We start from the raw sequence: 22,349 nt of genomic DNA, 5'->3' as shown, positions 1-22,349 counted from the left end.
GATGATAATTCCTAAGGAGAAAAACAAACAAACAGCGGTATGGCTGGTATAAAGTTTATGAATGGTCCTCCAGACAATATTTAACTCACTTGCACATGGTCTCGGATTTACAGTTGCTTCCGACTGAACAAACAGCAGACACTGACAAGCTTGACAGAAATGAAAACTTCTAGATCTACAGACTCTTAATCCATATGGCCTTAATCTAGAGTACAATTCATACATTTTATGCCACATGTACCTCTGTTGTTGTTTTTCTCCTTAGGAATTTTCATCTCCCAGCATTCCAAACTTCTATTCTTGGTATCTGTTTAACATCACAGCTACTGGGGAGGGCGGAACCCAAAACATTTAGCTCTAGATACACTTTGAAATTACTCTGTTGTTAGTCTGCCTTTCCTATATATTATAAACCTGCCTTCTCCAGAACAACTAGCCATGATCACACCATGAGTCAGGATGAATGATCACCTCCTGAGTCTGACAGTCCAGACATGCATAACTTTGCCATCACCATGCCGTGCTAGATGCAAGCAAATACTTTTAAGATAATAGGCATGTGATTGTTCTAAAAGCAGGCAAGCTCCGGGCTAGACATTGCTGGACTGAGTATGTGTGCATCTTCCAGTTCTCTCCCCCTCCAACTCAAGAAGCAGTGGTATGCATGAAACAGAATGAGACAGGAATTAGGTGCTACAGACCTGAGGTGGTAGAATGGAATATACCACTTCAGGCTGCAGCTGGAGGAAATCACCTTTGAGTGCTCCCTCACATGAACAAAATAAACACCTCTCTGTAAGTAGCACATCAAGAACGGAAGCTCTGACCCAGCCCTCTCCTGATGTGCTAGGTTTTAAAAATTATTATTCGCAGGGAGGTTTTTTTATTTCTTTTTTAAAAAGTGTGTGTGTGTGCAGAGTCTGAAGTAGTTCAAGGACTCTACCGTCTCAGGAGTCTCTTTGTGCTGCATGAGTAGCCCAGTTATGAAGAGAAATAACACCTGGGAGAGGGAAGAACAGTCGTCTTAGGGCGCAATCCTATGCATGCATGCTGGCTGGGGAATGCTGGGAGTTGTAGGCCTTTTCTCTGTCTAAACATGCATAGGATTGCGCCCTTAACTACACATGTCAGTAGAAAAAGGGGGTAGAGCCCTGAGATGGTGGAGTAGGCTGTTCCATTTCAGACTGCAGCGGGAGAGGATCACATCTATCAATGCTTTCCTATATAACCCCCCCTCCCTCGCAAGTGGACAAATAGCTCAGCAGGAAGCAGGTTAGGGATGTCAGAGAATTCCGCCACGGATCTCAGTGAGGCCGAATGCAAGTGCATTTGGCCCCCTGAAATCCGTGGCAGAACGAAGCCCACCACCCCGTGAAAGGCGCGCAAAACGGAGCACTTACCTGGTGCTGTTCACGCTGCTTTGCATGGATTTTGCGCCATTTGCATCCCTGCGGAGGCCATAATAGGCTACGTAAATATTTACGTAGCCTATCACGGCAAAAAAAGGGAATGCAAATGGCGGCTGCTGTAGCTGCCATTTGCGCCCTTGTTTTTTTGCTGTGATAGGCTACGTAAATATTTACATAGCCTATCACGGCAAAAGACAGGCACAGATGGCGGCCGCTACGACATTTGTGCCCCTGGTTTTTTTGCTGTGATAGACTGCGTAAATATTTACGTAGCCTATCATGGCAAAAAAGCAGGAACACAAATGGCGGCCACCATAGCCACTGCCATTTGTATCCGCAGGCTCTGCACGCCTGCGAATGCACCCGGCCAACGGCTCCGCACCTCTCCCCCACCGCGAATCACCCCCTTTGAAAAGGTAAGTGACTTTTGCACATCCCTAGCTAGGCTACAACCTCTCCTGTGATGTTTCAGTGGGTTAAAAACAATTGGTGAGGGTTGTTTGTTTTTACATGGGGAACTCTTTAAAAAAGGCATTCCCCACCCCCCACACCTGTAGCCTGATAGTTCAGCTTGGGATTCTACTGTCTTGGAGCATGTGTAGATCAGGACTCAGAGCCATTCTACATGGGCAGATAAATGATGTGGCAGAAGCATGAGGTGGTTGGATGACTGTACCACTTCATGTTGCAGAAGTAGAGGTGTGTGTGTAAGACATTTTGAATGTTCCTCTGTATCATCCCCCTGCACATAGTAAACTAAACCTGTAGATGGCTTAGGACCATTGTAACTCAAATATCAGTTGCTTCCACACAAGCCCTGTCCAGATGTTTGCAAAAGGCTGGAGTATGCACAGCGCTCCTGATCAGTGGTGTACTGGAGCTAGGGCTCACAGGGCCAGCACTTTTTTTTATGAGCAGGGACACTGATGTCATCTGCCATCCCTCTCAGACTTCCCTGTTCCCTCTGAGCTTAGCTGCAGTCCTTACAGTAGCTGGGGGAAAATGAATTTTCCCAGCAACAATATCCTGTTCCCCATTGCAATGCAAAGTAATTTGGGGCAAATAAGACCTATTTGCTTTACAGAAGACCTCCTGTTGGAGACGAAAACTGCTAGAACTGGTTTGTTGATAGGGACCAACACAGTTGCCTGAACATCTGGACTCTCCTCGGAGGCATGGCTACCGGGATTGCCATAATGAGCATCTGAATTTCAAAATTGTTGCCCATACCACTGCTCCTTTGCTTTGAACCAGCATTAGGAGAGTGGGCAGAGTTATATGTGCACCACATAAAGACTCCTTAGTCAGACACAATTATATTTGTTTTCCCTAATGGGAAGGTCAGTTTAGAGGGGATAATGTTCCTTCTGGTTTGATTTCTGGATGAGAGCAATTAGCTATCATCTGAACAGTTTAGCATGCAAATCCACAAATACTAAGGCAGCTGAATGAGGTGGCAGAATCCTGACATGGCTGAAAGCTATTTATATGTTAAAAAACAAAAAACCCCAAACAGACACCAAATAGGTGGGCTGCTTTGCTTTCTGGCCCCATTGTTTTGTTGTTTATTCGTTCAGTCTCTTCCGACTCTTTGTGATGTCATGGACCAGCCCACGCCAGAGCTTCCTGTTGGCCGTCACCACCCCCAGCTCCCCCAAGCTCGAGTCCGCCATCTCCAGAATATCATCCATCCATCTTGCCCTTGGTCAGCCCCTCTTCCTTTTGCCTTCCACTTTCCCTAGCATAAGCATCTTCTGCAGGGTATCCTGTCTTCTAATTATGTGGCCCAAGTACTTCAGTTTTGTCTTTCATATCATTCCCTCAAGTGAGCAGTCTGGCTTGATTTCCTGGAGTATGGACTGGTTTGATCTTCTTGCAGTCCAAGGCACTCTCAGAATTTTCCTCCAGCGCCACAGTTCAAAAGCATCTCTGGCTCCATTATTATGCCTTTAATTGCAGCCTGGGACACAGAAATGTAGCAGATAAAGGTGTTTTCTAGAAGCAGTGGAGAATTTAAATAAACACAAGCACATTTAAAGAAACAAAGCAGCCTTCTCAGAGGGCTAAGAATGAATTTATTTTGGATGAGCAACTGCCATAGGTTTTATTGCTGGTTTGAGTGAGAGAGAGAGAGAGAGAGAGAGATCTTTCAGAAATGTCACATGTCCACCAAGTTGGGAGGCAAGAAAATATAAATAAATATAAAAATAGAACATTCATATATACAAGAGATACTCAATGCATTTATGGCAACTGTAGTGAAATGACACACCCCACTCGTTTGCAAGTTTGCATGGAAGTAAGTCCACTGGTTGAGATGGGACTTCCCTTCAGGCACAGGACTGCAGCCTCCATCTGCAGTTTGGGGATAATAATACTGGTCTACCTTACAGGACTGTTGTGTTGTCAGGAAGATGTAGACATTGTACAATGAAACACTCTGAACTTTCTAAAGAGACATAAAGGCTAAATGACTATTGCTGTAGTACCTTTGCTTTGTCCCTCCCTGCCAGAAAGATCTCTCAGCGTCATCTGACAGCGGCCCCAGGACTACAGAGCTGAAGGGCAGCATGATCTGGTCTCTGCCACCAGCCATGGGACTAAGGGCTACTGCGATGCTGCACCCCCTGCCTCCCGGGAAGAATACTGTGGCACATGCTGAAGAGGATGGAGCCAGAGCTCCAGGTAAAGCCCTTGCATGGTGTGGTGGTGGCCAGTTCTGAGAAAGCAGTGTACAGCAACCTTTGCTCTTTCTCAGGTTAGGTTAGGCAGGAGGGAGCTCAGTAGCTCTCACAGTTGTGTTTATCACATTTCCTTTAGGACCAGATCGCCACCCCCTGGGCTCCCAATATGGCCCTCCAGGGCTCCCCATATGGCCCCACCCCCTCTCCCCCAACCACAGACCGCTGTTTTCCCAGCTGTTGTGCGTTCCCCCCTCCCCATTCTGAAAGGTTGAAATGGCTTTCCCCAGGGCTTCGGTACGGCTAGTGCTGTGCCGAAAATTTCTCCTCCGTTGTTGTTGTTGTTTTTTTACCATTCTCATTCCATTTGATAGAAGAGAAACTGTGTTTGAAAAGAAATTCAATCATGAAAAAATTTCAGAGAAATTCTCATGGGTTGGGTTTGGGTTTCTTGAGCTTAGCTTACTTAGGAGGTGGCCGAGGAGTGAGCAAAAGTCTCCTGTTTTTCATTGTACAATCATCTCTCTGGCCATCTGTAGCCTCCTCAGCTTCGTACACTTCAATGAAAGCCCAGTTTAAGGCACCATGAGGTAATTCCTCCCATGGGGCTTTTTCAGATCAGGACGTGCAGGCAGCCTGGGAGGCTGGCTGTGATTAGGTATGCTCAAAAACACCACAAGAATAAATTATAAAGCATCCTGAATGAGGCAGAATGATGGAAGCCTCTTTCATGGGGGGAGAAAAGTTCAGGAAATTGGAGGACAGGTGTTGGCACCCCCCCCCCCATTTTAGACTGGCTACAGGCCTGTGAAGCATTAAACCAATTTGAAACCTTAAAAAAAAAAAAAAAGGCCTAGGGAATAAAAAAAACCTTGTGTCAGAAATATAACAAGTAGGCACCAGATGAGCCTCTTTGGAGAGAGCATAGAGAAACATAGTCACTGACTTCCGGTTGGAACCAATATTGCCCTCGCAGCATCCCGCGGACTCTCCGCGGGACGCTATCTCAAACAGCTTTTTAAAAGTTTGAAAAACCTTTTCATCTCCCCCCTGGAATTAAAAAGGGGGGCAAGGCAGCATCTGGATAACATCTTGGAGAAAAGTACTCCCCATGAGGCAGCGGGGGGGGGGGGTGGATGCCAAGATTATCTCCCCAGAGCTTAACCATCGCAAAAGGCTGTTCTGAAACTCCTATTTTATAGGAGAAAACAGGGCTGTTGTGTTCCATTGTAATATATGGATTAGGAAATATCAACAACACCTGAGGGATGGTTTAAGAAATATCAACAATATTTGAGAATGTCTGAGGACCTGCAAGATTTGTTTGAAGAGAAACATGGCTACAGTGAGGAGAAGAAAGATATAGGGGAATTATTTACTCTGATAAAATCTTCACAATTTGCAGAGCAAGCCAAAAGGTTGGATTTAATCCAAAATTCCATTACCGCCCTGCAAGGAGCTGTGGATTTAATTAACGCTTCTGGGCAAAAAATGGAGATGAAGGTTAACGAGCTACAAGATTGGGTGGCAAGGAATGAAACCATGACACAAGCATTTTTCAAAAATGTCTCTGACAGAATTTCCCAACTGGAGGCCTTCACACGCAGATCCAATGTACATATTATTGGGATTAAAAATCTGTCTAATGATGTAAAATTGCCTACTTTTGTAGACAAGCTTTTGCATGAGATGCTCCCTGTGCCATCTGATTATTTACTTGATATTGAGCAGGCATTTTGTGTGCCAAATGCTAAAGGGACTATATGATTATAGTCCAGTTTGCAAGAGTCTCCACAAAGAATTATATCCTGCGTTTGACAAGAGAGGCTGGAAGCCTTTTTTGGAAACAAGATAAAGTTATGTTATTTCCAGATTACATCAAAGAGGTGGTGAATAAAAGAAGGCAATTCATCAAGGCGAAAAATATGGCAAAACAAATGAACTTACAATATCACTTAAAATATCCTGCTACATTTTGCGTTGTGTCTGAAGGTCAGATGAAGAAGATTCTAAATCATGAAATGGCGGAGGCATGGCTGAATGTAAAAATGCATGAGATCTCTGTTACAGTCCCATGAACTGGAATCTTTAAACAAGTTTTGTTAACTGTTTATGTTTAGTCTACATGATTCAGGCTAGGTCAGAAGATATCTGATTATACATATATTTGTTTATTTTCTTTCATTTTTCTTCTTTTTCATTTTTCTTTAAATTCTTGTTTTCCAAAACAGATATGATATGCTGTATTTAAATAGATTGTTTGAGGATGTATTGTGGACACGCATTTATATATCTAGTATAAAATATATTACTGATTGTTGTAAGGTTGCTTTTAAGCTTTATTATTATATAACATTATAATTTCATCCTTTTTAAATCATTATTACTGTTATCATTATTATTATTATTAATAATGATAATAATATCATTACTATAAGATTACTTAGTAAGAGTAATGGTTACTGGGAATGAATTGTAGGCCTGTTTCCTTGTTATAAGATTGATACGATATTGAAATGTAAGGTTAATTATCAAACTGTAATATTGCTAATGTTATAGGTATAGTTTTTAAAATAGAATGGCATCTGAGGCCCGTGGATGTTGGAGTTTAAATTTAACCCTTTAAAAGGGGGGGGGGGGACAGAGAAGAAAAAAGAAAGAAATTTCTTTTCTTTCCTTTTCCTTTCTTTTCCTTTTCATCATTGTTGTGTCCTCATATGAATATTGTATTGCTGGGAAATTGTAGTTATTTGATCAGGCTGTTGGTATTGTTTATTTCATTTATAAAGACAAAATAAATAAAATATATTCATAAAAAAAGAGAGAAACATAGTCACTGTGTCCATATATGGTGGTGTTATCCTAGGGACCTAGTGAAACATGTCCTGTGACTCCGTCTGGGCGCTCCCATCCAGAAAGGAAAGAAAACATTTTAGGGGTGCTGGACCTTAGGATCCATCTACATCACAGACTTATATTGGTTTAATGCCAGTTTAACTGTCCTAGCTCCCCCCACAAAGAATCCTTCCCCCTTTCTGCAAATAATCCTGCAATCTGACTGTCTGGTGAAATACTGGAAATTCTCTGTTAGAGATTCCTAGCACAAACTCCTCACTGAGTTATAGTTCTCTGTTGAGAGGGAACAATGTTTCCCTCAGCCTGCCTCTCCACTAAGATCATTACTGGAGGCTCTTCTGCAAGTGCCCTTGCTGAATAAGGTGTGGCTGGTGGCAAATACAGACACAGCCTTCTTCATGGTGGCACCCTAAACCTGTGGGAGGAGATGCTCTCTCCCAAGAGGCTCACCTGGTGCAGAGAGGGGGAAGGAGTCTTTGTGGGGGGAGCTAGGACAGTTAAACTGGCATTAAACCAATATAAGTTATATTTCTGACACAAGGCAAAGAGTTTTTATTTCCCTAGGCCTTTAAAATTTTTACAAAGGGTTTGAATTGGTTTAGTGCTTCACAGGCCCCTAGCCGGTCTAAAAATTCTGGAGGGGGTGCCAAAAGGGGGGGCAGTTCATCTGGTTTGCAGGCCTTTTAAAGACAAAATTGTATGCTGTTTTTAATTTGTTTGTAAAAAAAAATTGGGTGCAGAGAATTTAAGGGGACAGCCCCCCAGGTACACCCCTTGTCTGCTGTTGTATTTGTACAGTTGTGTGTGTGTTTCTAAATCATATTATTTTAACTGAATGTTGTAAACTGACCTGAATTTGTTTTTTATCTGAAGATCAAGATGTACATTTATTAATAAATACATGAATGAATGAATGAATGAATGAATGAATGAATAAATACAATTATTAAAGCACACTCATTTACGAGGAAGGCTCATTGAAATCAATGGGATTAATTTCCAAGTGGATGTGCAGTCTTGCACTATAAGTGTGAGGTGGGATAGGGTAAATATGTGCCCTTGCTCTTCTCTCTCTACATGCATGAACCTACACATGTCTCTTCCCTGTGTTCACTCACCTAACATTTGGCAATTCCTTGCAAAGACAGCAGGCTTTACAGCTGCACTGAAATCGGCTGGGAGATCAAGGGCAGCTTTCTGGAGCACAGCAAGATTAGCAGAAATTATCCCCCTGAGCACAGGATTGAGTTCTGGATGACAGATTCAGCACACAGTAATGTAAAAAAGCACACACCACAAAACCCTCCTGTAAAAGGAAGCATGTTGAAATCGATAGGGCAACTTGAAAACTACTCCATTCTGTCTGGAAAAAATTGTCCTTGGAAGATTCCCAAGTGACTTCGGCGTGAAGAGAAGCACCAGTGTTGGCTTGACATCACTGAGTGGGAATAGGTAGCTTGTGTCCACAATGCAAAGCTGGAGCACTTTCTTGAAATGCCAAAGTCCATTTTGGAGCAGGAGCTGGGAGTTCACGCACCCATTCAACCCCCTTGAGTTTGCATTGCTAAGAAGTTACACTTGATGTGGCCAAAATGGGTGTTACTTTAAAGGTGTATCTACTAGCTGTATCTCCCTGCCTTTTTTGTTTTACTCTAGGGTAGGCACAGGGGCCTCCAATCCAGATCAGGATTGTGGGAGGGGGGCTTTTAAGATCTGCATTAGGGCCCCTATGCCTACTCCAGGAAGAGGACCTTTTCTGCTGTGGCACCCTAGCTGTGGAATGAGCTCCCTAGAGAGGTTCACCCGGTGCCTATGTTGTGCTCCTTTTGGCATCAGGTGAAGACCTTTTTATTTTCCCAGCATTTTTGCACTTTGGTCTTTTAGCTCTGCTATTTTAAATCTGTATTTTAAATCTCTGCATTGCTGATAGCTTTTATTCTGGTTGTACTTTTATATTTATTTATTTATTTATTTATTAAATTTATTAATCGCCCATCTGACTGGTCACCCAGCCACTCTGGGCGATGTACAACCCACCATAAAACAATTTAAAACAATAAAATTTTACCATATATATATTTTTTTTAAATACCCTAACCCACCCCAAATGCCTGCCAAAACTATTGTAGTTTTAAGCTTTCATATTTTATATTGTTTTATCCTGTGCTTTGTGGTTTTAATTTTTGTGAACCGCCCAAAGAGCTTTGGCTATTGGGCAGTATAGAAATGAAATGAAATGAAATAGAAATAAATAAATAAATACATACATACATACATACTCTAGAGTAAAAACAAAAAGACGACATAGCTGCTAGATACACATTTAAAACAATGTTTTGGGATGAACTGCAAGGATGTTCAGGAACCTCCAACTGGAAGGAGGATTTATCCTCCTGGAATGGGAGCATGAGACCATTTGCAAACAGGTTCCCATTCAAATGCAGGCAGATTTAAAATCCCCTGCCTGACTAACCTGGATCTGGCCAGCATTGGAACTGGCTGGTTTAAGCTTTGTCTGGGTGCTCTTGCCTGATGTGGGGCTACAGCATAAGGGACATGGCATGCATGATGGCATATGTTTGATGCCTGGCATATCCTCTTGAACGATTTTCATTTAAAGGCTCAGGCCACGGTAGGCGGTCTACATGCTAAGCTGGATGGGCAGAGCCAGGAACAACCCGTCACTCATTGTCTCTGTGCCTTTTTCAAATGAAAAATGTAGACTAGACAATCCAACTAGACATGTACAGGTAGCTGGTGGAACTGGAACATGCCAGGCCCTTTATCCTCAAAGGTCAAAGAGACCGTTTTGCCCTGTTAAGGGATCTGGTGCTTCAACCAGCAACCTCGGGATCTAAAGCTAGGAGCTCCCCTTATACGCAATCTGGAACTGCACCCTCCTCAGGCACAACAGGGAACAGAACTAGCCAACATCAGCCCTTGTGGTTGGCAGATGGTAGGTCTCTGGACTGGCCAGCTCAGATGTAGATACCAAAAGAGCAGAATCTCATTGGGATGTAGAAACTGCCACACACAGAGTCAGGTCATGGGTCCCTGTAGCACAATATTGTTGACACGGACTAGCAGCAATGCCTCCCCAGGTGCTCAGGCAGAGTTCTTTCCTAGCCCTAACCAGAGATGCCAGGGATTGAACCTGGGACCTGCTGTATGCAAAGCAGGGGCTCTGCCACTGAGCTACAGGCCTTTTCCCATCTCCTCGCACTGCAGTTGCCTGCAGTCACCTCTAAACCAGACCAGACCCTCCTCTGGCCTTGACTGCTACCAACTTGGCACCAGAACAGATTGCCCCAACTCAGTCCTCACCTCAAATCCACACTTCACTGTGATTCCTCTTGGCAGGTTGTCTTGATGTCCACCTGCTCTTCTATCGGGTTTGTGGGCTGCTTGACTTTCTGGTTTGCCCCTTCCCCCTTAGTATTCATATTTTCTCCACGCCTTTCCTGCCCTATTTGTCAAGTTCCCTTGAAGAAGAAACCCCACCCAGTGTTCAGTCCATGACTGAAGGCAGCCTGGGCCTTGGAGACACCTCATCTCTGGAACGAGTGCTGAAGGTCAGTGGTTCCATTTGCTTATTGCTAGGCTGGGCCTGACGTCCCACTCAATGTCCAAGTTAACACGCAGGCAGATATCCATTGGTTTTGGGGTGCTTCCCCTCAGTTCCTTCATTCCTCCATGTGTCATATTTCTTCATCACTTTCCTCCTGGCGAAATGGCAGATATCCAACATAAACCCCAAGGAGACCGCATACATAGCCAAGACCCCACCCTTGAGCATCCAGGTAGTCCTGGGTGACATCATCACAGAGTGTACAATCCATGCTCCCCCGATGATCCGCAGCCCCAGGAAGAGCGCCACGAAGAGGGAGTCCACCACATCTCCGACAAAGCTGTGGTAGTGCCCCATGTCCCGTAGGAACCAGCGCACCTGCAGCAGTGGGTTGGTGATCTCGCTCACGAAGACGACAGCGTTGACTTCAGTGGCAGACTCACCCAGGGCCAGCACAGTGACCATGCCACAGATGCTCAGCATGTGGTGGAAGAGCATCAGCTTATTCTCACTGCTGAAATGAACGCACCAGCAAAAGTCAAAGATGAAATATCCGAGCGACAGGCTCATCAGGCTGACCTGGGGATTTGTGTTTGGGTGGCCTGGCAGGGTGAGAGAAGGAGACATGAGACTGTGCGATCCAACTCACTGTGAGCAAATTGCCAATATTTCTGAAAGCTCCCAAACAATGTCCATTTGAATGTATAGATTTAAAAACACAACTGGATTTATTTTTGTTTTAGAAAAACATTTGCCACTTGAGGTTGCACACCCATTCCTCGGGGTTTGAACTCAAGCCCCATCACCAAGATTTGTGCACCCTCTCCAAAGGGAAACCTATCCTGTCCCAACAAAACTGGAAAGAAAAGTCAAAAGTGACATCAACAATCATGTTTAGAAATCCAAATGTCAGAGTCTCCTAAAATGTAAAATCTGGATTTTGAGATTCATGCATGGAGCAGTTGTGTGTATGTGAGTGTGTGTTTTATGCATGCAGATTCAAGTCTCAAATCTGTGAGATTTGAGATGTACCTCCTTCCCTTAATTGACTTTAAGGGAAGGAGGGATGGCCCTTCAGCCATCTGAAGGGTTCCTGCCCCAGGGAATGATGCTGTTTGTTCCCCCTAGATGACCCTTATGCCTGGAACTGCCTCCCAGAAAGATGCCATAGGACCACGTCCCTCACTTCCTTCAAATCCTTTATCAAAATTCATCCTTTTCCATATAGCCTTTGGCAGAATCCCTTAACGAAGCCTAAGTATGAGTAACTGAAATAATTGCAAGTTCTTCCCCTGTTTATCTCTGCTTCCCCTTCCCTCCCCTGCCTCTGTTGTTTCACTTGGGTCTGTTTTTACACTGTAAGCTCCTCAGGGCAGGGATCTGTACATAGATGGTGCTTTGAAAATAACAACAACGGGTTGGATCCAGACTGTCAGAGCAGACCTATTGAAATAATGGAATCACTTCAAGTGTGACTGAATCTGGACCCATCTCGATAATTTGATAAAAGCATTAGTGTTGACCTTTAAAGCCCTATATGGCTTGGGACCCGAGTATCTGAAGGCACATCTCTTCTTATATGTACCTGCCCAGACCCTTAGGTCATAACTGGAGACTATCCAAAGGAAGCTAGACCGGTGGCTACAAAAGAGAGGGCCTTCCCAGTTGTGGCACCGCACTTTAGAATGAATTCCCCAAAGAGGCTCACCTGGTGCTTACATTGTTATCTTTTCAGCACCAGGCAAAGACCTTTCTTTTCTCCCAGGCATTTTAGAGGCCTAGTTCTAGGTTTGTATGGCAGTTTTATCCATTCCTGTGGTGTTTATTGTTTTGCATTATATTGTATTAAATTCTTTTAAATATTTGTATTGTATTTTATATTTGTAACTATTCCGTCGCATTTTAGTTTTTTAACTGTTTGTAATCCACCCAAAGAACATTAGTTATTGGGCAGATTAGAAATGTCAATCATTCAATCAATCAATCAATCAATTCCATAGCTATAGAGCAAGTTCCCAATTCTAAGCCTCCCGCCCCCCGGAGCTTGTGGACCTGATGTTGAAATGCAAAATTCTCACTACACAGAAAGACTGTTCTTGCTCAGAAGCTATCATGCACAAAGCTTGCTGGGGGTGGCTTTCCAATGTTGCACACCCCTGATTTTCTCCCCGTGCCCGCTGGATTATGCTCTGAAAAGCCAACATAACACCCTTTAACATTATTTGAGCAACTCTTGTTATATATGCCATTATATTTGATGCCCATTTTGTATCCCTGCTGCCCAAGCAGTGCCCAAAGCCTTATCACCCCAGGCATAAGTACACAGCTACTGGATGCACACAAAGAAAGGGATATGCACGAGGGTGTCAGTGGCTTATACGGCACTCAGCCAAATAGCTTAGAGCAAAGGCTCTGGGGATTTTTTAGACGCACCCACAAGGATGACAGGTGTCTTGTGAAACACCTAATCCTGGGGATCAGGAGATGAACTAGATGCAGGAGAGGGCTTGTAAGGACACTGCAGGGAAGCTGACATTCAGCTTGGCAGATGTCAATCCATTCCAAGCAAGAGAGACGAAGGAGAGGCAGAGGGAAAGAAAAAAGACTGCCAAAAGAGCTGGGTGGACGATCTTCTTACAGCAGCGTAGCACAGTATAACTTCCCGAGCCCTTGTGCATGGCTCACACAAGCTTTGGGGTATATCCTGGGGTGGGGTGGGGCACGGATTTCATTTGGAAAGGGAAGGTGCTAGCCCTCATCATTATGGGTGAAAGCTTGCAATCATGATTTTAATTTTGTTTATTGAGTTTCTATAAAGAGACCAAGAACCAAAGCTCTCTCTGGGTGGTTCACAAAACAAAATGTCAGACCATAGAACACCAGTGGGGGCTGGTGGCTCCGATGTAAGTGGGGTGGTGAATGCACTCCAGGTTTCAGTCAGGACTCTAAAGGAGCCATCCAAGTTGCTCCTTTAGAGTCCCGACTGATACCCGGAGTGGATTCACCACCCCACTGACATCAGAGCCACCAGCCTCCACTGTATAATACTAAAACATATTAGTATTAAATGCCCCCTGCCCACTGGGAGATGAGAGGGGAAGCAGGGCCATTTCACCACCCTGGCTGACAGCCTACTTAATTTTTTCTCTCCTCTTCCCTCCGCATCCCATTTTCCTTGCGTGTCATAGCTTTTTAGATTGTAAGGCTGTGAGCAGGAAATGTCTCTTTTTGCTGATTGATTGTAAGCCACTCTGCGAGCCTTTTTTCTTTTTTTTGGCTGAAGAACAGGATAAAAATACTTTAAGGATGCAATCCTTTGCATGTTGAGACAAAAAAAAAAAGCCCTACAACTCCCAGCATTCAGGAGCCCATAATGCTGGGAGTTGTAGGGCTTCTTTCTGTCTCAACATGCATAGGTTTGCACCCGAAATAAATAAATAAATAAATATGATATAAACACTTAGAAGCCTTTTCTCATCAGCTTCTAGGTGTTTATATTCTGTTTTATTTATTTATTTATTTATTTAGGGTGCAATCCTATGCATGTTGAGACAGAAAAAAAGCCCTACAACCCTCCCTTGCACCTTCCTACAGGTCGTACATTTTGTTGGAGTTTCATCTTAGAATTGCCAACACACTTAGCCATTGTTAGCCGTGTGTACTAAAGAGAACCCAACAAACAATGGCACCAGCCCCCAAGGCTGTTATATCTATATACAGTTTAATAAGAATTCCTTCTGTAGAACCTAACTTATGAGCAACCCCTTTTTTCCCCTCTCCTACTGAGCCATAAGCAAGCATACAATGGTGATTTTGACCTTCTCTGAAACATTTTAGGAGCCTCCACTGGGATCCATGTGTCAGAAATTGCACAGAGGTCATTACAGGGCAAGCCAAGCTTGTCCCTAGACCATGTCCCCGTAGCACACACCACTTCCATGCAGACACGATGGAAATCGATATTAACCTGAGCCCCTGGCGCCTATGTGTTGTAATGCCACTTATGCATCGGCAAAAGAGAGGGCAGAGGGAGGCACAGTTTGCATAAAATTTCCCTACGCTAATTAGTAAGTGTAGCTGCAAATTTAGAAATAATTACTGTCACTTAAATAGAAACACAACAGATCTCTTCACAGTAGGAAAAACTGTGACCAGGTGAGCTGATGCCTTCTCTATCTGCAGTCCAGGTGCAGCTAACCATGATGGGCAAATTCAGGGCCTCTGCTTCTCCCTTCTTAGGGTGTTTTTTAAATCTTTAAGCTGGACTTGGCCTGGACAAACCAGCTAGCCAGAATTTTGGCATTGGCATTGCTCCTGTGATTCAAGCATAGCCCATAAGGACTAGAACCTAATTTTTAAAAACACACACAGCAGCGAAAGCTAAGATCTGCTGTAAGTGGGATTTCTCTGGACTAGAAGCCACAGTCTGCAGCTTTTTGTTTTGTGCCAAGAAATCCTAGATTCAGCGTCTGCTATCAGTGGTGTAGCATATTTGTTCATTTCAAAAATAGAATGTATTCTGTTTCAGCTTGCTGATCCTGAGGAAGTTTGTGTGTACCGGGGAAAATGATTATGGCAGGTTGGAAGATCAAGGCAGGAGAATGCAAGTGAGCTGGGTGGGAGGTGTGGAAAGAGTAGAAGCTGGAGTGTTGATAGAGCCACAAGTAGTCGATAAAGTGCAGGAGTAAGACATCTGGTGGAGTTCAGCATGGTGGGTACCTGGGTGAGGGGAAGCAATGGCAAAAGGGAATCAAGGCCGGCATTGTGGCTAAAAAACTAAGACATCCCTGATTTGAACCTTATTTTTTTATTTTATGTATTTATTACATTTATATGCCACCTTTTTTCCTCCTGCAAGGAACCTAAGGTGACTCATATGGTTCTCCTGATCTCCATTTTAACATTACAACAACCCTGTGAGGTAGGTTAGGGTTTATGTTATTTATTTATTTATTTATTTATTTATTTATTTTTATAGAGTCAGTGACTGGCCCAAAGCTACCCAGTGAGCTTCACGGCCAAGTGGGGATTAGAACCCATGTCTCCTTAATCCCAGTGAAACACTAATCCCTACACCACGCTGGGTCTCAGTTGTGGCTCTCACTGGTTCTTACCTTGGTCTTAGGTGAGCCACACCTTTTCGGTCTTAGCTTCTCTCATCTCTGAAATGGGGATAATGATACTGACCTATTTTTCAGGAAAAACAACAAGGAGTCTTATGGCACCTCAAAGACTACCACATTTATTCTGGCACAAGCTTTCTGGGTCTATAATCCACGTCATCAGATGCTTGCAGTATTATGGAATTTCTAATTTATATAAGTACATGTGTATATGTATATATATACATATACATGTGTTTTGTGCGTGTGTGTGTGTGTGTGTGTGTGAAGAATTGTAAACAGTGAGGTCAGAAGGAAACTGAATGCAGAAAGTACTGACTGTGACAATCACATTCTTAATGGTAACCATTCACGGTGCAGTTGCTGCTGATAACACAAGCACCCTCCCCATAACCCCCATGTATTCTGCATAAACCTGAAACTCTCCATAAGACTCCATGCATCTGAGGACATGGGCTACAGTCCACAAACGTTTATGCCAGAATAAACGGGCCTGTCGTTAAGGTGCCACAAAACTCCTTGTTTTTTCTGCAATGGACTAATACAGCAACCCTCTGGCAAAGGGCTACTTTTCAGCATCCTTCTAAGAGTTGCAGGATAATGTATGTGAAGCTCTTTGAACAGACAAATGTGATGTTGCAAAAGTATTTCTATTCAGGGAGCAATCGGGGCTCAGACATCATACTCAGCCAACACTGGGTGGGAATGACATAGCAAAGAAGAGAACACACAGGGAACACCAAAACAGACAAGCAAAAATGAGACACACACACACACAACAACATGGTAAATGAGAAAATAATATTGTAATCCAACACATTTCAGACCCTAAATTTCAGAGACAAAAAATTCAAATTTGGATATGCTGACTCTTCAGCCTCCTGTGCTGCAATCAGATAAAGGACCATTAGGGTGCAATCCTATTGGGATGGCCGTCAGCCTCCAAACTTGGAGGCTGACAGCCATCTAATGCGGAGCGGGAGGAGCGGCAGAGGTGACGTTTGCCTCCGTGCTCTTCCGGCTCTGCATGTCAGCTAGATGGGCTTTTTTGCCTGTCTAGCTGGGGGTCTGTGGACCGAGGGGAGGAGGCTGGGGAGACCTGGGGATATGGCGTAAGCCCAGTCCCCTCCCCTCCCACTGGCATGGCCCCTTTCCCTCAGAGGTGACCACAGAGAGGCAGCCGGCATGGTTCTCTCTGCACTGGCTGTGAGGGGGGGGGGGCGGGGAGCTCGGATTCCTGGGTCTGAGGTCGGAGCGCTGACTCCAACCTCGGTTCCAGAAATCCCAACTTTCCTATGCCCCCTGCCCCCGACTCTGTCTAGGGACCATAGGATTGCTCTCTTAGAGACTGAAATGCATTGCACTACAATAAATATATTTTTCTCATTTACCCCAGTATTCCCCAACCCCTTATTTTTTTCTTGGGGATGACACAGAAGAGCAAAGTCTGGCTGTGGCTGACCCGCAGGCCTAACTCTCCCATGCCCTCCTCGTGCAAACTGTATCCCTGTATCCTCCGAGAACCCTGCTGAGATTGATTCAAGAAAAAATGATGTTTTGTGTATATTGGACACCACAGAGGCTTGCTAGGAAGAAGCTGGCTACCTGTGCTAGATGCTGGCAATGTAACGAGGACAATGCCTCATGGAGGTATAAGATGTGGGCATGTCTTGTAGTGGCTTCTTTTTGGCTGGAAGTCATTGCATGCATACATTTTGGTCTTGAAAAATCTGTGGTAATAGTGGATGTACATGCACAATTACATCCCTGCGATGTGGGGATTAACAGATGGAGAGCAACAGTGCATACTGAGAGCCTTCACAGTTGCAAGAAGACTTATACACCAAGCTTGGAAGGAAAAAGACCCACCACCTATCACTCCATGGATGTTTGCATGTATCTCCTAAAACCGTCAAATTCGTATGGATGCTTATTTATCCTCTGTCAAAATACTAGAACCCAGGGTCATCCCATGAAGCTGATTGGTGGGAGATTGGTGGGAGGACAGTTAAAGGAAGGATGTCTTCACACAGCACATAGTTAAACTATGGAATTCACTACCATAGGATGTGGTGATGGCCAACACTTTGGATGGCTTTAAAAGGGGGTTGGACAAATTACTGGAGGAGAAGGCTATCAATGGCTACTAGTCTTGAGCGCTATGTGCTGCCTCCAGAACCAGAGGCAGTGAGCCTTTGCACACCAGTTGCTGGGGAACATGGGTGGGAGGCTGCTGTTGCACTCGTGTCCTGCTTGTGGGTTCCTGGTCGACAGCTGGTTGGCCACTGTGTGAGTGGAATGCTGGACTGGATGGACCCTTGGTCTGATCCAGCAGGGCTCTTCTTATGTTCTTATTTATAGACTGCTTATATATTTGACATATATAATGGAAATGTTAATCCTTTCCCCCCACTTCCTTGTGATCCTTTTATTTTCCCTATATCAAGGGAAATGTTAATGATTACGGTATATTGACATATTTCATGAACTGAATCCCACCCTTTCTGCCTTTCTTGTTTTTCTGTTGTTACCACTGTGTTGCAAATGAAAAGAGTAAAAAGCAAAAACAAAACACCTGTTGAGGCAGACTCGCCTCTGCGTACCTGCATGGGTCAGAGGCCATGGTCCGTCAATAAGAGCAACGTAGCCCGAGAAGAAGGTGACAACGAGCCCATGAATCAGAGTGACCAGCCGGCAGCTCCATTCTGGGGCGCGATGCTTGTTCCGACACCAGAAGCCGTGGTAGAGAGACAGCCAAACCAGAAGGCTGCAGACCACTTGAAGAACTACGGAGACCATCCTCTGTAAGAGAGAGAGAGGGAGGCAGGGACGTGGGGATTCATCCAGGTAACTGAGCCAAGCTGGATTTTCAGAAGGATCACATGGTCTGATGCAAACATCCTAGGAGCGGAGCACTTTGGAAAACGTGTGCGTGTCCTGACTGAACAGTACCGTCACTAAAAGTAAAACCAAACCTCTACATATGAACCTAGTATAGCTTGCTAGTAGCAGGCTAACCCTTCTTCCTGGAAAGACAACTCTCCACAGGCAGAACGTTTTTGAAAAGGGGAAACGTCCATCAAGGGTACCCTGAATCCTATTGGGGGGGGATCTGGAAAGGAGGGAATCCCTCTGATGCGCCACAGCACTGTTGCACACCGTATGCACAATTGATCTAGTTGCTGATTATACACACACACAGAGAGAGAGAGAGAGAGAGAGAGAGAGGGAGAGGGAGAGAGAGGAGGTTGTTTATAGATCATAAGAATGTAACAGAAGGACATAACATAAGAGCCCTGATGGATCAGACCCAGGGTCCATCTAGTCCAGCATTCTGTTCACGCAGTGGCCAACCAACTGCTGACCAGGAACCCACAAGCAGGGCATGAGTGCACCAGCACCCTCCCGCCCATGTTCCCTGGCAACTGGTGTACATAGGCTTTCTGCCTCTGATACTGGGGAAGCATAGGGGCACCATTCAGGTTCCACGAAACAAGGGCTTCATATGGAGCTGTTGCAATATGTAATGGGGGGGGGCATTTAAGGTGTTCACTAGTGAGGCCAATCGCTGAAAACATCTAGCAGTAAATTGCCTAAACAATCTCTAGTCAGCCAAATGAGAGATAAGCAAGAACGATAAGAAGACCATTGACATTGGTATCCTCAGCTGGCTATATATGCGCGATCCCCACCCACATCAGAAAATCACTAGACAGCTGTTTGGGAAGGGGTGGAATTTGGGTAGACTCAGGGCTCCTTCACACGGAGCTTTTACCCTGCGATTGAGATTGCTCCTTCACAGAAGTTTGTGGGCTCTTTACATGACGCCGTGACCCTCCGGCACTAAATGCCCATTGTTCCATTTTTTAAATAGATCGCAGATAATGAGCTATATTCTGCTTGAGTTCCCTCCATGAAAAGAGGAAAAGCGGCAAGAAGAGGAGCAAGATCAATGAAAGATCATGGAAGGCTCAGATAGTGGGGAGAAGGAGGGGGAAAAGGAAGCATGTGAAAAAGGGAGTCGTTGTGATCCTGCATTTAAAACGGAAAAGCAGAAAGCCCCACTTTAAATGCAGGATTTTAGGCTGGTGTAGAGATGCCCTAAATCCAGCTTTTGTTTCACTTGCCAAATAGCTGATTGTTTTTAAAAAAATTGTAATTATGTCAAACAAACAGGGTTACACGTGCACAGACCTAGAAAGTGTATGGACAGTACTAGTTTACACAGCTGGTTCTTCAGCCGTGCAAGATTGTAGGCTTGGAACGCTTCTTCTTGTCCCTGACTAGATTGGGGTGATTAATTATGAGATATAATCATCTTCTGAAGGACGGATGGGTCTCAGTGCAGAATGGGACCCTCTGGCTGCAGTAAACCACATCCTTTGCTCATGAGTGTGTCTGTCTCTCTGTGGCAGGGATGAGGAACTTAGCCCTCCAGATGTTTCAGCCTAGAACGTCCATCATGCCTCACCATTGACCATGCTGGCTAGGGCTGATGGGGGTTGTAGCCCAAACCTTTAGAGGACCACTAGTTGCCCACCCCTGCTCTATGGGCTACCTCATATAGATTTATTTACCTCAGAAGATTCATGAGACCATGCCATTCACATGGTGGCTGCAGGCACTGCAATAATTACTCTTGGGTGGTTCATTTCCCAAGTCATTGTGGGGAAGGAAGAACCCATATAAGATTGCTGAAGGGGGTAACTGGTTATTTGACACAGAGTTCAGAGCCCCAACTCATTTATACAGGATACCAGTTTCCCTGCTCTGACAAAAAAAGAAAAGGAAAGAAAACTGCAATCTTGGTGCAAAAAAAAAAAAAGCAGGAAGTGTCCTCCTGGACTGTCATAAAGGAATCAAGACCTCTATCCAGATGATCAAGGAAGCCTTTCGCTCAAGGACAATTCCAAAATTGACAGGAGCAGCAAGATACACCATCTTGTGGCTTCCCCAGTAACTGCAATTGCCAAATTTGGCAGCTCCATGTGTTTTTAATTCTTAACTGGATACATTTCATATTGATTGAAATACTATATTTCTATACTGCCTTTCTGGGATCAACCAAGGTGGTTTACAACAAGTTCAAAATATAAAAACCATATTAAAAAAAAGCATCGTAAAACACTGAAAACAACAGAGAAACCTCCAGTCTCTCCCCTCCTTCCTCTCTCTGTTCTCCCCTTCTCCATCTTTCATTCCTTCTCCTCCTTCTGCTTTCCTTCTCTCTTCCTTGCTTAACCCCCCCCCCCAAACTTACAAAGAAAATGGTGGTTATGTTGGAGGTACAGCCATTTCAGGTCAGGTTGGAGCTTCAGCCTGCCAGTTGAAGACCACTGAAGTAGCAGACAGCTTCCTATAACCTGGGTGTCCTAGCTAGGATTTCGTTTCTTTTGTTCTCTTCCCCCCAACCCTATAGCTGGGGATTTCATAGTTCCTTGAAGCAACTCCATGCAAAACTAAAGCTGAAGGGGTCTGAACCCCCAAGTACTCACAAGCAGAGCCCACGTGCCTTGAAACAGGAATGGCTGCGGGAATCCCCAAAATATTCCCCAGCCCACTAACAGCCTCCTCTGTAGCTCCTTGCCAAATGAAGGATTGGTCCCCAAATTCCAGCTGGGCAGGGACACTTCCCTCTTCTCGTTTTCTTTCCAGAGAAGCGCAGACAGCAGCTTGACCTCGGAGCCTAAAAGCGGCAAAGCGAGTTGTCTGGGTGAATTACAGGCCAGGAGTTCTTCTAGCCTTCCAAAAGAGGGCAGGTTGCTCAATGGCTACTGGGCATTTACAGTTCCTTTTATGACGGCAATTCTGGCTGTCAGTCCAGTAAAACCAGATTCTTTTGTGGTGACACTGCAGGAGCATCTGACCGAGGAACTGGCTGGGACGATTCCTTGCTTGAAAGAGAGAGAGGCGCTCTTCTGCCTTTGCCTTAGTGGCACTATATCATCACGCTATCTTGCATTCCTTTCATTCGCTGGGGTGAATCAGGTGCTATCCAGGAACCCTGTGAGGCACAGGAATGTGTGTTGTATGTGGAGCAGGGATGTCGAACCTCTTTGGACCTCTTTCACGCTCTTGGGTGAGGGCATTCTAGTGGAGGGAATGCCTCCCCCCATGCACGCCATTGAAATACCAAAAGCTACCAGCATATTTCAGCTTCAAGCTCTTCCTGCCAGTATTAAGCCTTAGGAGAAGCATTTCAGCCTTTTAGAATGAAGGGGGGAAAAACCCCACACAGAAGCCAGGAAACTACCAATCAGTGGTCAGGGAAAAGCAGATGAGACTGGAGAAAGCGGGTATGGCTGTGTGGGAAACTCAGAGGGCTGGACTAAGACTGCAGTTGGGCTGGATTTGGCCCTTAAGCCTCAGGTTCTACACAGCTGATGTAGAGCATTGTTGAAGGAAGAAGAGAGGATAGGAAGAAGGAAGGGGCTTTGTACTAGATCATTCTCAGGGTACTTATCTACCCTGCCCAGTGTTGTCTACTGTGGCTGGCAGCCTCTCCGGAGTCTCAGGGCTTCTCCACATGGGGCTTTTATTCTGCAGTTGAGATTGGATACTCATGGAGGTTTGCCGGTCCTTTACATGACATTGTCAACCTCCAGCACCTCTCCTGTGCTTTCCTATCATTTCCACAGCTTTATTTGAAATGGAGATAATGAGGTAATAAAAAGAATCAGCTTGAAGCAGTTTGAATTTGTCGGTGGAAAAA

General features: G+C 44.7%; 1 protein-coding gene across 1 annotated transcript; it reads right to left on the bottom strand.

The window, feature by feature from the left end:
• Positions 1-10,577: 10,577 nt before the first annotated feature.
• On the bottom strand, positions 10,578-18,454 carry LOC146340444 (TLC domain-containing protein 5-like). The gene is made up of 2 exons (XM_084807211.1): positions 18,241-18,454; positions 10,578-11,116 (listed from the first exon to the last, which is right to left on the bottom strand). The coding sequence occupies exons 1-2, from the start codon at positions 18,434-18,436 to the stop codon at positions 10,578-10,580; spliced, it is 735 nt and encodes a 244-aa protein (XP_084663337.1). The 5' UTR covers positions 18,437-18,454.
• Between the last annotated feature and the right edge of the window lie 3,895 nt (positions 18,455-22,349).

The sequence above is a fragment of the Heloderma suspectum genome, chromosome 6 (assembly GCF_057233095.1).
Source record: "Heloderma suspectum isolate Gila_16-S chromosome 6, 16-S_ref, whole genome shotgun sequence".
Taxonomy (NCBI): Eukaryota; Metazoa; Chordata; class Lepidosauria; order Squamata; family Helodermatidae; genus Heloderma; species Heloderma suspectum.
This window is presented reverse-complemented; position numbering and strand designations above follow the sequence as displayed.